The sequence below is a fragment of the Poecile atricapillus genome, chromosome 7 (assembly GCF_030490865.1).
Source record: "Poecile atricapillus isolate bPoeAtr1 chromosome 7, bPoeAtr1.hap1, whole genome shotgun sequence".
Lineage (NCBI taxonomy): Eukaryota > Metazoa > Chordata > Aves > Passeriformes > Paridae > Poecile > Poecile atricapillus.
Window position 1 is genome coordinate 3,116,854 of NC_081255.1, and position 15,566 is coordinate 3,132,419.

Below are 15,566 nucleotides of genomic sequence, written 5' to 3' on the forward strand. Positions count from 1 at the left end.
CACCTGGAATCAGAAATAGAACCAGCAGAACCAGGCAAGTGATTCCTTCCCTATACCCAGCACTGTTGAGGTACCTTGAGTTCTCTGTCTACTTTTGAGGGGCTGGAGTGTGTCCAAAGAAGGGAATGGAACTGGAGAAGGATCTGGAGCCCCAGGAGCAGCAGAGGGAGCTGGGAAAGGGGCTCAGCCTGGAGAAAAGGAGGCTCAGGGGGGACCTTCTGGCTCTGCACAGCTCCCTGCCTGACAGGAGGGGACAGCCAAGGGGAGTCAGCGTCTTATCCCAGCAAACAAGTGACAGGACAAGAGAACATAGTTCTAAGCTGAGCAGGGGAGGTTCACATTAAACATTACGAAAAATTTCTTCTTTGAAAGGGTAATTATACAGTGGAAGGGGCTGCCCAGGGAGTTGGATTCCCCATCCCTGAAGTGTACAAGGAACGACCAAAAGTGGCATTCAGGGCTCTGGTCTGGTTGACAAGGCAGAGATTGGTGAAAGGTTGCACGCGATGATCCTGGAGGTCTTTTCCAACCTGAATGACTGTGATTGTGTAAAAGCTGCAGCTTTGTGGGCTGTGCCGCTACGGAGGCGCTGACAGGCCCGGCGCCTTGGCGTGGTCACTCCCGTGTTGGTTCTCGCGCTGCCAAGGCAAGACACCTCCCCACCGGCTACGAGCGGGGCCACAGCCGCCATCGCCGCTTTAAGCCGGCACATTCCGCGAGGCGGGGGCAGCTCCAGCCCTGCTCCGCTGCGGGACTCCGCTCCCGGCCTGCTCCGCGCCCGCCCCGCCCCGCCGGGCCTCGCCCGTCTCAGCCTGTGGCCGGCGCGGACCGGCGGCACCCGGCGAGCGAACGACTCCCCTCCGTGACCCCGCTGGCTCTCGCAGCCCCGTCATGGGGGACGGCGGTGAACGCTGGGCGCTGTGGCTGTGGGTACTGTGGCTGTGGGTGCCCGCGCGGTGTGGCGGTGCCATGGACGAGTGCGCGGAGGAGCGGAGCGGGCGGGCGCAGCGCTGCATGCCGGAGTTTGTGAACGCGGCGTTCAACGCTACGGTGCTGGCCACGCACACGTGCGGGGCGCCGGCCGAGGAGTACTGCGTGCAGACCGGGGTCACCGGCGTCACCCAGTCCTGCCACCTCTGCGACGCCGCCCAGCCGCACCTGAGCCATGGCGCCGTGTTCCTCACTGACTACAACAGTCCGGCCGACGCGACCTGGTGGCAGAGCCGCACCATGCTGGCCGGCGTGCAGCACCCCACCGCCGTCAACCTCACCCTGCACCTGGGTAAGGATGGGGAGGGGGCGAGGGCACCAGGGAAAGAGTAAGCCTGGGCACCAGCGCAGGCTGGGGATGACCTGCTGGAGAGCAGCTCTGCGGAGAAGAGCTGGGTATCCTGGGGAACAACGAGCTGTCCGGGAGCCAGGAGCGTGCCCTGAGCACAGTGGTGTCCTCGGGTGCATTAGGACCAACATAGTCAGCTCTTCCAGGGCTGATCCTGCCCTTGTCCTCAGGCCTAGTGAAGTACATCTGGAATGCTGTGTCCAGACCCGGGCTCCTCAGGAAAAGAGAGATGTGGAGCAGGTCCACCAGAGGCTGTGGAGATGATGGAGGGACTCGAGCATCTCTCTGACAAGGTGGGAGTGTTTAGCTTAGGCAGGAGATGGCTGAGAGGACCCCTGTCTGTCCCTGTTTGCAGGGAGTGCTCAGAGGCTGGACACAGCACACTGCTCCCTGGGACCTAACAATGGGACAACAGACAGTGGGCAGAAATGGATGCCCAAGAAATTCCACCTGAACATAACAACTTCTATCCTGTGCAATGACCAAGCACTGGAACAGAGACCAGAGAGGGTGTGGAGTCTCTCTCACTTGGAGATATTCCAGACCTGTTGGGACACAATCCTATGCCATCCTCTGGGATGACCCTGCTTGAGCAGAGAGGTGGGACCCAATGACCCACTGTGATCCCTTCCAACCTACCCCATTCTGTGATTCTGGGCTGACAGACTGCCTGCACACTGGGCACTGCTGGGACCCTGCCTGGGTGAGTGCCAGTAACTAGGCCCTGGGCAGTCCAGTGTTCAGGGGGTATCATTGAATCCCTGCTCTGCAGGTCCCCAGCCATGTTCACCAAGTCTAAATCAATGCTGGCTGCACCCCACAGTTGTGTTGGGATGTCCTCAGCAAGGGGTCTGGCCCTGCACCAGTTCTTCACCCTTCAGCTGATGCTTTACTCACATCTGCTCGACAGTGCTTCGTAAACTTGATTTTCAGCGTTCTCCAGTGAATATTGCAGGGCTTGCTCCATTGCAGTATGTATTGGAGGTGCTGTTGCTTTGCAAGAGAGGCTGCACTTCCAGAAGCAGCTGGAAGTGGAGCAGGTTGCAGTGATCATGTCCCACCGCATGCACCAGAGATCATAGAGCCATTTAGGTTAGAAAAATAGTAGAAATTCTTCCTTGTGGGGGTGGTGAAGCACTGGAACAGATTTGCCTAGAGGAGCTGTGGATGCCCCATCTCTGGAAGTGTCCAAAGCCAGGTTGGACAGGTCTTGGAGCAATGTGGTCTAGTGCAGGGTGTCCCTGCCCATGGCAGGGGGTGGAATGAGATGAGCCTAAAGTCCCTTCCAACTCAAGCCATTCTATGATTCTGTGAAAAGGCCTTTAAGGTCAAGTCCAACTGGTAACCCAATGCAGCCAAGCTCAGGATTGGATCATGGAGTTTTCCAGACAACAAGCGTCAGATCCAGGTGGAAGATGTTGGTGTGAAAAGTGGCTGGCACTGTGGGAAATCAGTGTGGTAGGGCACATCTGCTGTGTATCCTCTTACTCCTGGGTCAGCATTGTCCTTTAATTGCTGGGTGGTCTAGGTGGATCAACACCTAGAATTGCTGCTGAACTGTAACAGCCAGTCAGAAAAAGAAGGTGACTTTTCTGATTGGTTGTCAATTCCAGAGGTTCCTTTGGGATAAGGTGTTTTAGCCTTCACTTTGGTTTGTGGACAAGCTTTTCTTTTCTGTTCATTCATTTATTCAAGTTGTCATGACATGGAGGAAGAGTAATCATTAAGAATTGGAAGACAAGCCAGCCTAGAGAAAGCTGAAACCACAACTTATATCCTCATGTCATTAAATCAAGTAAATATTAAAGAAAGCCCCATTGCAGCCATTTACAGCTTCTAATCAAGAGCAGCTGTTGAGCATTAAGTTTAGTATCAATAACAGTGTAATTCAGGGGAAAAAAGGTATTAGGGCTTGGAAAGCTGGATCTTGTGGGAGCTTGTACTCGGATGAGATGTAGTTGATGGCACGGAGTCCTGTACTAGGGGTCACCTGGTGAACACATCCATGTGTCCCAGAAGCCTGGAGTGCCTCTCTGCCCTAAAGTGTTTCCTTGTGTTTGGAGCTTCAGCATAAATATATCAAATAAGCATATGTAATTGTCCCTCTCTGTCTTCTTTTCTTTGTACATTAGGAATTCTTTTTTTCAAGACTCCTGGAAAGCAAAGATCTCAACTTCTTTTTTAATAACAGTCATTGTAATTTTGTTATTAAGGCAAAACTTATAGACCCATCTGTATTACTGCTGTCCTTGGTTTTGCACATCCATATGTATATGGGTGTTCTTTGAAAAACAGTCTATTTCTAAAGTACTGGGAGCAGTGCACTGTGTCCTAGGCTTTGATGAAAACAACTGCGTCTTTGAAATACTGTAGCATTGCAACACTTTCACTTGTATTCTGGGTTTGTTTGCAGGCTCTTGGAGCTCTGTGAATTTGCTTTGCCATGTTTTTTGAGTAGAGTACAACTTTAAAGCAGAAGCGGCCCGACCAACTTTGATACATTTGAGGGGTTTTTTGGTCTGATTTTTCCTAGTTAGGTTGTTGGGTGGGATATTTTTAGTATAAATATTTTAAGAATCAGAAGCTTGTTGTGGGCACGGTGGTGGTGAAATTTGTTGTAAGATGACAACAGCAGAGCATTAAGCTCTCTGCACATGTGCTGTTTGACTCTCTGTGTTGCTGAGTTGGTGGCAGGTTGAAGAGCTGTCGAGTACTGACAATGCCTTTTTAGCCTGAAATGCCCCAAACTGCTCTGCAGCAGTTGTTCTTTCCTACTTTTGTGATGTCTTAAAACCATCTGTTTGAGTGAGCTGCTGGGTGCTGTGTTTGAGTTCTGTGTGCCTGCAGGCACTATGGTCTATGGGACACTTAATTATTGACATCACTAAGAGAAAGATGCAAAGAGCTTGACAAGTATTTATGTACTCAGTAGGACATAAAGGCATTTTGGGCAGCAAAGCCCTTTCATGCAGCTAATTCTGCCTGGTCTTTGAGGATTAAGCCCATGCTCAGACCCATATCCTTATTTGATGCTGCAGTTACCTTAATTTCTGAAAGCATTGATGTCCTGAATGATTAATGCTGTTTTGCCCCTGCCAGCTGCATTGACTTAAGGTTTCATGTACATGCTACGCTATGCTGAGTTTTTTGGCAGTTTGAGATGTATTGATTAACATACGATGTTCAGTCCATGGAGAACAGCATTAACATTTCAGAGGGGCCTTCAAAAGGTCAATAAGAATTGCAGGTCTGTTGCCAACATGTGAATGTGTATTTCTTTGAATCTCCTTACAATTTGCAGTTCAAAACAAGTTTAAAAAACTTTAGTTTTGGGACTAGGAGCCATCACAAAGCCTGATACAGAAAAATGGATACAGGATGGATCACTACTACTGAGTTAAAGGCTCAGATCCCAGGAGTGTTTGGAGATAACTTTTGTGTCCAGAAGTTAGGGTGCTCCCTGGGGACAGGGGAATGGGGGTAATTACCACTCCCTGCACCTGGAACATCTGGAGTTATAAAGGCTATTTCTCTTTGTATGAGAGGGTATTAAGACTCCCCCTAAGTAAGGGTAAGTAAGAGGCCTGGAGACATGAATACGCAGCTGTAAATCAGGAGAAGTGGGAGCCTGTTCACAGGGTGGTGTCTGGATAATTAGGTTAGTGGCTGAGAAGAGGGAGAGTATTTCTGTGTCCTTTCTTCTGCTTTTCTTAAAAGTATCCCGTGGCTTTCCCATTTTCCATTTCCTCAGAATTTATTACTGATTTAGATTTGAGCCAGTCTTTTTTTTCTTACTGCTGTCCCACTAAGTTCCCATGTATTCCTAAAAAAAGGAACTTAGAGGCAGTGGTGCCAGCTTTCAAATAGAAGATGGAAGCCAAGGCCTTACAGTGTGTTGTCTGCTTCTTTTTTGAAGCCCCAGTGTCATGTTATTTTTACTGTCTGTGTTGTTTGCTTGTCCTGGGAGCATTGGGATAGTTCCGGGATCTCCCCAGTGCTTTGTGTGCTTACACTTGAGCACAGTGTTTCTGTTTAGACCCCTGACACACAGAAACAAAGCTATGTGTTGAAGATGCTCCCTTGAACACTGGAAGAAGGGGAAAAGAGATAATAGCATGGAGGTACATGGAGTTTTTTTTGATGCTGGGTGCTCTTGCTGGGGCAAAGGTTTGTATTTTTTCAGATGTATCATTTTTCAGAGCAGATTCTCACTGTTTCCTTCTGCAGCTCTAATTTCTTTGTGCTTTCTGTTGCTTCTACACTTTTTAAAATTCACTTCTACATGTGCCTTTGTGTTCCCAACCAGCTCTGCTAGAGCCACCTCTCATTTTTCCCCACCACTTTTACTTTTTGGCCAGATCTGCTTGATTTCAGCTATTGTGATCCCGGAGTTTTGTTCCTTGGACAAAGAGGCAGCCTCCTCAGCATGCTGGTGGCTGTTCCATGGTGGAGTGACTTCATCTCCACTGAGAGCAGCCATGCTTTTATCAGCCACCTTTGAGCTTGCAGCAGTCCAGTCTAGTGTTCCTGGAGCAGTTGACTGTCCACTGCATCTCAGCAGGGATGGTGTCCAGATGTGCTTTACTGATAATGCTGGTGGCTTCAGCTATGAATTCTGGACTGTCTGTAAGGCAGAAAAGATCAATTCCTGCCTCTTCTCTCATTGCTTCAGAAGAGGAGGCAGTGTTTGGTGCTGGAAGCAGCTCTCTGGTAGGCTGCCTTTCAAGGAGAAAGATGAAATTGCTGATTGCCTTGGTTACAAACATGTTGGCTCCTGAAGTCCTTACTATAGACCAGCCTGGAAACTCATGTCACCAAGCTGGATGATGTCTTGTATATATAAAATAAAGAAAAACTTGTGACAACTGTTGGTTCCCAAAGAAATTAATTGCCTGTCTCCTTCACTTACCCACTCAGTCCTTTATTTGGCTCAGAGGAAAGTGACAATGCTTGGTTATATATACTTTGCTGGCAAAGGGTGGTTTGGGGCATGACTGCCATTTGAAGGCATTTACAAGGAAACCCAGGCAAGTTGCCAGTTCTTGTGCTCAGACCTGGCTTGATTTGCTCGTTGTTTTTAGCAGACGAGGTTTTTTTTTAGTTAGTACAGAAAACCAGTGGGTTTCTTTTCAGAAGGAAGAGCTATAAAATGTGACTTAAGTAGGTAGGTTATACCACTGGGATGCAGTTGCTCTGTTTTATTCAGTTCAGCGATGCCCTCAGTTTGCCAGTTACCCCATTAAAACTTTATGAGCCTGTGGTTTGCTGCTTTCCTTAGGGGAACCACCATAGTAAAACCATAGTAAAGTGCAAGCAAGCAGCGTGTATGCACGTGAAGCTTTGCCTAGTGTAGCTGCAATTTAAAAACTCAGTGGTAATTAAGGTGTTGGGAGGGCATTTCCACCTCCAAGGTGTTCAGGGTGCATTTGGAGCCTGGGCTTTGCCGTGGTATTTGTGGAGCCCTCGGGGGGACACTATTTTGGTTGGTCTTGCAAATCCTTGATTTACATTTTGCAGGTTTCAACATGAATACTGAAGAGATCAGGGCTTTTAATGGCCAGCAGCTATTCAGTGCATTTATATAAAGGTATCACTTCTGTACACTTCAAATTCCCAAGTTTTTCTCTTACTCTGTCTCAGGATGCTGATGCTGCTGCAATAATGCCTTTGGGAATACTATACGTGATAGAGCACTTACTTTGCGGGGTGGAGAGAGCTGGGACTGTGTGGTATTTTGCTGCAAAACCAGCTGCTATTTGTGTGCTTGCTCTGAGTTGGTAGAATTAGTTGCAGGTTTTCACACACTCAGACAGTTCCTTTTGTAGGTTTAAATCTTTGAAACTGTTAGCTGCTCAGAACTGATAGCACGCTGAAAAACCTCTGGCTTATTTAGGTACTTTCTTTTGTAGCCTGTTGTTTTGGGAGGCTCTTGCGACCTCTCTGAGTCTGCAAATGAAAATCTCAGGCTGCTGCTTCCTGTGGAAATGAAAAATGGATTGCTCTGCAAACAACACTTAGAGAAAAGAATTTCCAGTGTCGATGGATGGGATGGGAAACTTGGATCTTTGGTTCACCATAAGCAGAAGGGCTGTGAGCATTATGCTTACCACCTTTGTCTGGCTAAGACCTCCTGCTTGTGTCCTGGGGCCCTAATTCAATGCTCACCGCCACTGGTGAGGCAATGCTGAGTGATTTTTACCATTTGGCTCCACGTTCTTCCTGTGGGTTCTCTGGGATATGGGGTCTGACATGTTAAACACCACATCTAAAGTCACCATCTCTGGTCTGTAATAAACTTTGGAAGCTTAGCCTGGGCTGCTGCATCCCGTGTAAGCTCCCGGATGTGAAGAACCATTCCAGCCTGCTATTACACATCTCTTAGCCATGAAATCTTGCTTATTGGTGGCTGCCACAGTGTGTTTTGATTAGAAAATAACATAAGTTTCATAGTTTTCCAAGAAATTGCACAAATCTTGCTGTCTCAGTTGTCCCACTACACAGAAAGGGAAATGTTTTCCCCCCCTGCCCCCAGATACAGCATAGTCATGTGTGTGAGAAATCAAGCTTTACAGCCTTTAAGTCAGGGATGAATGTAGCTGCTTGTGTTGAGGACATCACTAGCTGCGTTTGAAACTCATTGTAATATTAGGATAATCTCTTGCCAGGAGTACTGAGAGGACAAGCTGCCTTTTGTAGCTTGCCAGACTGAAGGTGCAAGCTGCTGGTAGCCTTGGTGGGCTTTTAGGTACTTTTGAGGTAAAACGTAGTAACTTCTAGGAATTACTCTCATGTAGAAGCTTGGAAAATGGTGAAAACTCTTCAGCTGTAAAAGCATCTGAAATAACAAGGTAATTTTACTTAAAGAAAGCCTTCTTTTTTTTCTATCAGCCCAGCCCTATTTGATATATCTTTCACCAAAAAAAACCCAAATTTCCACCAACCCCCTGATATATTATTCAGTGGTCTTCATCATTCTGTTTGAAACTGGGTGGCAAAGCACTTTTTGTTTCCATGCTTCTACTTGCTTTAGATATTCTGGTGTGATAGTCATTAAAGAGTTGTTTCCAGTGGCAATCATGCCTGCAGTTCTGACATTACACAGGTGTGTTAAACAATGGAGAATTTCAAAATTTCCTCTTTTAGAAACGTTATCCAAAAACTGTCCAAAAACTATTATTGGACCTTTTTTCTTTTTTTTTCTTTTTTTTTCCTCCTTTGGTAGGTAAGCTAGTACCATCTTGTACATGGGAGGTACATTTCCAGGGTGCTTGAGGCCTTATTTGTACAGTTACTTGGGGGTTTGGTGTTTTTGTGAGGGAAGGGAAGACTTTTAAAGTGTTTGTAGAGATGATATATTGAGTGACACAGTCCACCAGAGCCCAGGCTAGCTCCAATTATGACACCGGTGCCATGGCAGGTGTGGGGAATTGCCTTGGTGTGGGATATACCACAGGCAGAACTTTTAGAGCCACTTGCTCTATGGTGCAGGATAGCTAACCAGCATCAGGGATCGGGCGAAGGAATAAGGAGGAGGCTCTCTATATGAGGTTCCAGCAGGGAAAGGCTTATTGAGGCTGAAGGGGTCAGGGACAGAAGAGTCCCCCGCCCCTCTGTGCACGGGATTAAATACACGGAGGTTTCAGGGGGTGGGCACAAACAATTAACCAATAGGGAAACCAGGAGAGAGGAGTGAGAGGAGGGGATTAGAATTCAGGATCTGATAGGGATAAGGAGGAGAAGAGGGACGGTCACATGGCCCAATTGGGCCTTGAGGAATAGGTGGAATTCCTAAGGGGAGGTACTGCAAGGGGCTGAGCTAACAGGAGATTGACAGGGAAGGGTCCAGAACAAGGGGCAAGGTTTACAGTGGCAGGGAAGGTACTGGAATAAGGGGATGGGTCACAATGATTGGCAGCACAGGGGAAGATACAACTTGGGGGCAAACCAACTCTGGGTGAACATAGGAACAAACCATAAAACCATGAACAACAAACTATTAAAATTAACATGAGCCACAAAAATTGAGAACTTGAAAAGACCCAGGGATTGTGGGTTCTTGGCTCAGCTTTCTGCAGACTTCTGAATTCTGCTACAGACTTTGGTGTGCTTGGAGAACTGTTTGTCTGACTTGGCTTTGTAGTGAGTCGTGTGTTTTATAGGAGAACAAGGTAAATGGCTATTCATCCCTGGGAGCTTGAGATGCTCCTGTGGGAAGGCCAAGGTGCAGAGCTTGGATTTAACAAATGGCTTCAGGAGTGGCACCTGGCCTGAAGTAGGAAGCAGGCAGACCTGACCCTTCCATTACAATTAGCCCTCTGTAATGGAAAGATCATCTCTTAAAAAAACACCCCAAAACCCCTTAAACCTACCAAATATTAAAACCTGCTTGATAACAGAGATTGTTCAAGTGGGCAGTGGCTGGGTGAACATGGTAGTCCTTAGCTTCCCAGTGAGTTGCCTGAAATGCTCATTCCTTTGGGTGCTCCAAGGCTGATGGAGCACTGTGGAGTTTGGGCCTGGCACCAGCCCAATTCTAACCACTCTGCTTTCTTACAAGTTTTTTTTTCAAAGTCTGCTTTATAGCTCAACCTGCTTGGCATCAGAAAAGACCTTGTTCCTACCAGAGTGAGCAACTGCTTGTGCAGCATGTTGCACTTGGGCCAGTTTGGTTTATATTGGTGGGGGAAAAATGTCAGGGTTGCCCAACAGGTTGTTTTTTAACTTTTTAAAGATACATTCTTTCCATTCCCTGTATACTTTGTTTCAGGAAGGTGAATTTTTCTTATCTTTGAAATAAAAGGTATGGAGTCTTTTTAAGGAAATGGTTGCATTGAACCTCTTCAAGACAGATGAAGGGGCTGTTTTCTTGATGCTTTCTTACAAGCCACAACCTTGTAAATACAGTATAAGTCATGTGCTGTGAAAGGCTCGGTTTGTGTTTGGCATATCTCTTATTGAAATTAGTGGAATGAAAGTGGAATTTTTCCTTCTGGAAAAAGTACCATCAAATGCTTCTTGATGTCAGTTTTAAGTGTGACTGACGGAGAGAAAAGAAAATCTTGTCCTGGGACCTGTGTGGTCAGCTCTGATTATGATGATTATTTATAGTACTTTCATCTGCAGTCCTTTGCATTCTCCCATCTGGTGGGATGTTGCAATGGGATTTTCTTCCCAGCAATTTGCAGGGCTGGCCCCTGGGGAGTAGCCCTGGTTGGACTGCCCTGCCTGCTGCCCTTGCCTCTCAGCCTCTGAAAAAAATGTGGTTATTTTTGAGGATCCAGTGTGTCTCCCTCTGTCCTGCTCCTGGCTGTGGCAGTCAAGGTGCTGGGCTTAGCCCAGCAATCTCCTTTTATTGTGTGACAGCAGCTGATGCTTCCCTTCTAGCTGCTGGTTTCTCTGCTTTTGCTGTCTGCCTTCCTGGGTCTCATAGCTCCTGCTATCCTCGCTGGAGTTACATAGGGCAAGGGATTTCTCAACACTGAATCTGCTTGATGAACTTGTTAAGAAGCTGTTGCTGAAGTCTGTGGTTGCTTGAAGCTTGCAGATTACCTGTTTACTTGCGTTTTCTGTCCCCTTTGTCCCATTCTCCTTCCTGAAGCTCCTTGCAGTCTTCCTGGGCTTTTACTCCTTCCCACTCCTGTTTTCCTGGTACTGAGATGTCCCTTGGCTGTGCAGTTTGGGAAGGTAACCCCCTTCCTGGGATGAGGTTTTTTAGCTGAGTTCTCCCACAGTTCTTGTCCCAGCAGCAGCTTTGGATGCTGCCCTCGTACACTCAACGCCTTATACATGTGTACAGATGAGCTGCTGGTGGTTTCATTTTGGTTAGACTGGGAAATACTATGCAAGTTCAAAATCTTTAAATGCTCAGTATTACTTCATAGTTTCTCATCTTGCATGTGTTAGGGACTGGGGGGGGAGCTCCAAGTTTTCTTAATCGAAGACTTTTTTTTTTGTCATAAAAGCAAATGTTTGTCTCTGTTGATTCCCACCAGGATTGTGAAGAAAATATTAAAAACTTGGAGTAAAGAGATTTGGGACTACAGGGATAGGGCAGAGCCCTCCGCTGCTGCAGAGCTGATGCCACTGCCAGAGTGAAATGGGAGCTCTAAATAAAGTGAGGACCCACTATCATCATGTAATGTCTTAATGAAATCTAGTTTTTTTCCCTACTTGCCTTCCATGTCTCTGCCTTGCTCTTCTGGTGTTGCAGGTGGAGCTGGGAGGGTTGCTGGGCACTGGGATGGCTCTTCTGTGCCCTCCATCCATGCTCTGCAGGCATGAGTTTACTGATCAAATTACTGGCATTACACGAGTCGCTGCCCTTCTGCTTTCCAAGCAGAGTGACTGCACACATCCGTGTGCGCGTTGCCCCTTTCTCACACCTTCCCTCCCAAGGGCTGGCCCATGTTGCAGTGGGGTGAGCAGGGCCAGTCCTGGGGCAGCTAAACTCTGTTTCCTTATGGAACAAAATACAGATCATTTTGGAATTAGTGATACAGAGATGATTCCAAAAGCTTTGTAGCACTTTTAGGAAGTAAGGGCCTTTTTTACTGTTCGCAACTTAAGATGTATTTTCTTTGCCACATATTTCCTTGTAGCCTTATTTTCCTATACTTCCATTCCTTGTAAGATGTAGGAGCTGTGTCAGGAGAAGCCACAACTTTTTTGGGAGATGCTGGAAAGGCTGTGAATCATGAACTTGAGACATTCTTTAGCACCCCACATTGGTTCTCTCTTCCCTAGCAGACTGCCACCAGTTTTTGAGTATGGAGCACACAGTTTCGTATTTAAAAAAAAAAAATCCAAGAGGCACTCTTCAAAGATCTTTAATTTGATATCTAGTGATACATTTAGAATTTTCTAGGAAAATGCATTTGTCTGTGACTCTGAAAGAACAAGGGTAGCCCTGGGAAAGAATATCACAAGATTCCCAAAACCAGGTTTGTTGCCTTTCTGTGTTTTGATTTTCTGCAAGTTTAAGTAAATCACAGCAAAAACATTTTTTTATCGATGGTAAGTCATGTTTTGCTCATAATTCATAGCCCCATGGTGTTGAAAATTGCTTGGAACAGCTAAGGTGCATCTGTGGCACTGGCAGTTCATGAGCACCACAGTCACCAGCAGAGACCGAGAACTTTGGGTACAGCCCTCGTAAAAACTCTTGTGTCAGGGAGGGCGCTGGGCTCATTTTCTGGTGCACTTGAAGCAGTTGGCTCTGGTTTTGTTGTAGTTACTCAGCAAATTAATGGTTAATTAATCGAGGATTTGGATAGGCAGTTGGAACAGTGCTGTTGTCTGACACTGATCTCTGCCTGGACAGTGTTACTAACTATTATTATTATGTGGAAAAGGTTAAAAATGTTTGTAGGAATCTCAGCTCTTCCTGTTATGAAACCTTGTACTGAATATGTCTCCTCATTAATTGTCTGAATTTATTACCTTTTTCGTATCAGCCATTCAGTCTCTTTTGTAACTTCAGGGCTGTGGTATGTTCTTCTGTGAACTGCATGTTACAACATTAACCTGCTGCTCTGGTGGGTGGGAGGGACCCTGTCCTCCAGCTTTTCTGTTCTACAAATCCTGATTTTCATTATTGCTATTACCCAGAAAAAGTTAAAGTTGACTTGAAAGCAGTAGGAGGGAATGAAGTGTTTTGAAAGGATGATCCCGTCGATGGGAGGGATACGGAATGCTGGGATACAAAGATCAGTTGTGGGAAGAGAGGTGGTTCAGCCAAAGGGATAGAATTTGGAGTTGTTAATCTGCTGTGTACCAGAAAATTTGAAATGTGCCTGGCTAAATTGCATGAGTCTTTGAAACACATAGCAGTGCTGGCAGTCCACTGATGTTTGTTCTTCCTGCAAACAAATACACAGCTGCTTGGAGCAGGCATCCCTGGTGCTCAGCACCCTGCTGTTTCCTCTGGCCCCCTGCAGAAAGCTGCTCTTGGCTTCGGGGAAACCGCAAGAGACCAGTGGGAGGAAACCTCCAGGAAATGAGTTGGTGTTGTCATTGGACTCATGGAGGATGTGAAAGCATGAAGAGTTTGCTTCACATCTCTGCTCTGTGTGTGTGACTTGCATAGCAGGGTAAAATGTTTTCTGTGACACCCCTCTGAGGAGTGACATTAAAAAAATCTTGCTTAAAAAATCTGCTGGTAGGAGTCTGAAATGTTGTTGTGATTGGACACTGGCCAAAAGCCAGGCACTTAACCTATTTTCCTCTGCTATAGCTGAGCAGAGGAGGGGGAAAAAAAACCCGAAGGGCTTAGTGAGTTAAGAATTATGAGAGGGCAAAACATTTTAAGGGCAAAACAGGTTCAAACTTAAACAGTATAAGGAAAATTTATTATTAACAGAATTGAAAGTGGGTAATGAGAAATAAAAGAAACCTTTAGAACACCTTTTTCCCCCCTTCCAGCCCCTCCTTCCTTTCCACTGACAGTGCAGAGAAACAAAACATGGGATCTTTAGTCAGTTTACCACTTGTAAAAATCTTTCTTCAGTTTGCTTAGGGAGAGGAGTCTCTTTTGCTATACTGTGGAGTCCTTCCCATGGGAGATGGCTCTCTGTGAACTTCTCCAGCGTGGTTCTAATTTTCACAAGTAGCAGTCCCACCTGACTTGCTGTAACATGAGTCCCTCCCACAGGCAAAATAGTCTTCCCAAACTACGTGGCATTGTAGTCTATTAAGGATGAGCTGTTCTAGTTTGGAAGCAAGGGTCCTCTATCTCTGGAAGTAAGGGCCTTTCTCACTCTGGGTGTCTCTAGAGCTTTTTAGCATTCACTCACTCCAGTGTGAGCATCTTTTCTCACGGGATCCAAGTGGCTCTCTGTATCCCTCCATGCACTTCATGAATTACAGGGACGTAGTTTGTTGTATTATAGTCCTCACCATGGCTTGCAGAAGAATCTCAGCTCTGCTGTTTGGAGTACCTCCTCCCCTTCTTTCCTTTCACTGACTTTAGTGTCGCCACATTGTTCTCCTCACGTCTTCACCTTTTCCTTTTCTCTGACTTGGGAAAAAAAGGTAGTTTGTTCTTAATTTCTACCAGTTGAAAAGTTCTTACAGGGTTTTGCAGTGCTGAAAGGTTAATCTCATCTGGGCTCCTTATCAGGGAATTGCTCGCCATGGTCACCACCACACTGGCTGCCACAGCACTGGTACTGTTCAGCGCCTCTCTTCATGCAGGGTGGTAAAAAGGAGAAGTTGCTGCCACCACCTCTGTCATTCTTGCAGCATGGTTTGCTAAAAGCAGCTAAGCAGGCAAAGTTCACTGTGAGCTGTGCTGAGATGGCATCAGCCATGTGGTCCCAGCTGTATGGCCCCAGCCACATGGCCGCTCCCAGTGCCAGGAGTGCTCAAATCTCAGCGCCTCCCCACTGTGGATGCTAACTCTGAAACAAAGAGCTGTAGAAGTTGCAGGCCGCATAGCTTCTCAGTCTTGCCTGAGAACGTGGCCTGAGAATTCATGGGGAGGATTCAAAACAATCCTCAGAGACAGAAAACAGCCTTGCAGGTGTTGTTTTTCTGTCCCTTGTTTTCTTTGCAAGAGAAAGTCAGGGGGTGGTGTGCCCCACTGACCAATGATGGTGATGTAGTAGTTTGCTAACCAATAAGAGTTTCCTTTCTGTACTTTCCACATATCGGTCTATAAAAAAGACCTGAAGCAATAAACTGAGAGAAATTCTCCTGATCGACTCCAAGAGAGTCTGTGTCGTTCTCCCCAGCTGTACCTAGTAGAGTGACCTCTGGCTTCCTGCAACTTCTACAGCTCTCTGTTTCAGAGTTAACATCCACGTCCCCACCTCTCAGAAAAAGAAGAAAAAAACCTCTGCGTGTTTTCTTTCCTTCTTAAATATGTGTCATCACAGAGGCATTACCAACTTCTCTAATTGGGCCAGCAACATGTCAGTCGTCAGAGCTTCAGAGATAGTTCTTCAGGACATAGTATGGATGCTGAAAGCAGGCAGGGAGCACAGAGCCTGCATGAAACCAAGTCACACAAGGTTCTCACTCTGGCCTGAGAAAGCATAAGGAAGAATCCAAACAGTCCTTGGAGAAAGACAACAACCTTTGCAGGTGGTGTTTAGATCCTTGTTGTTTACTTGCAAGAAACAGACAAGGGGTGGTGTTCCCACTTGACCAATAATGGTGATGTGGTGGTTTAATGAGCAATGAGAGTTTTACCTCTTGGACATTCTCAGACCTGTCTATAAATGAAGAT

General features: G+C 46.5%; 1 protein-coding gene across 1 annotated transcript in view; it reads left to right on the forward strand.

Moving 5' to 3' along the window:
* The first annotated feature begins 711 nt into the window (after positions 1 to 711).
* The window catches only part of LAMC1 (laminin subunit gamma 1), a 77,413-nt gene continuing 62,558 nt past the window's right edge, over positions 712 to 15,566 (forward strand). Inside the window, exon 1 of the mRNA XM_058842367.1 lies at positions 712 to 1,282. Coding sequence (XP_058698350.1) covers positions 892 to 1,282 — 391 coding nt within the window. The 5' untranslated portion in view covers positions 712 to 891. The remainder of the gene's footprint in view (positions 1,283 to 15,566) is intronic.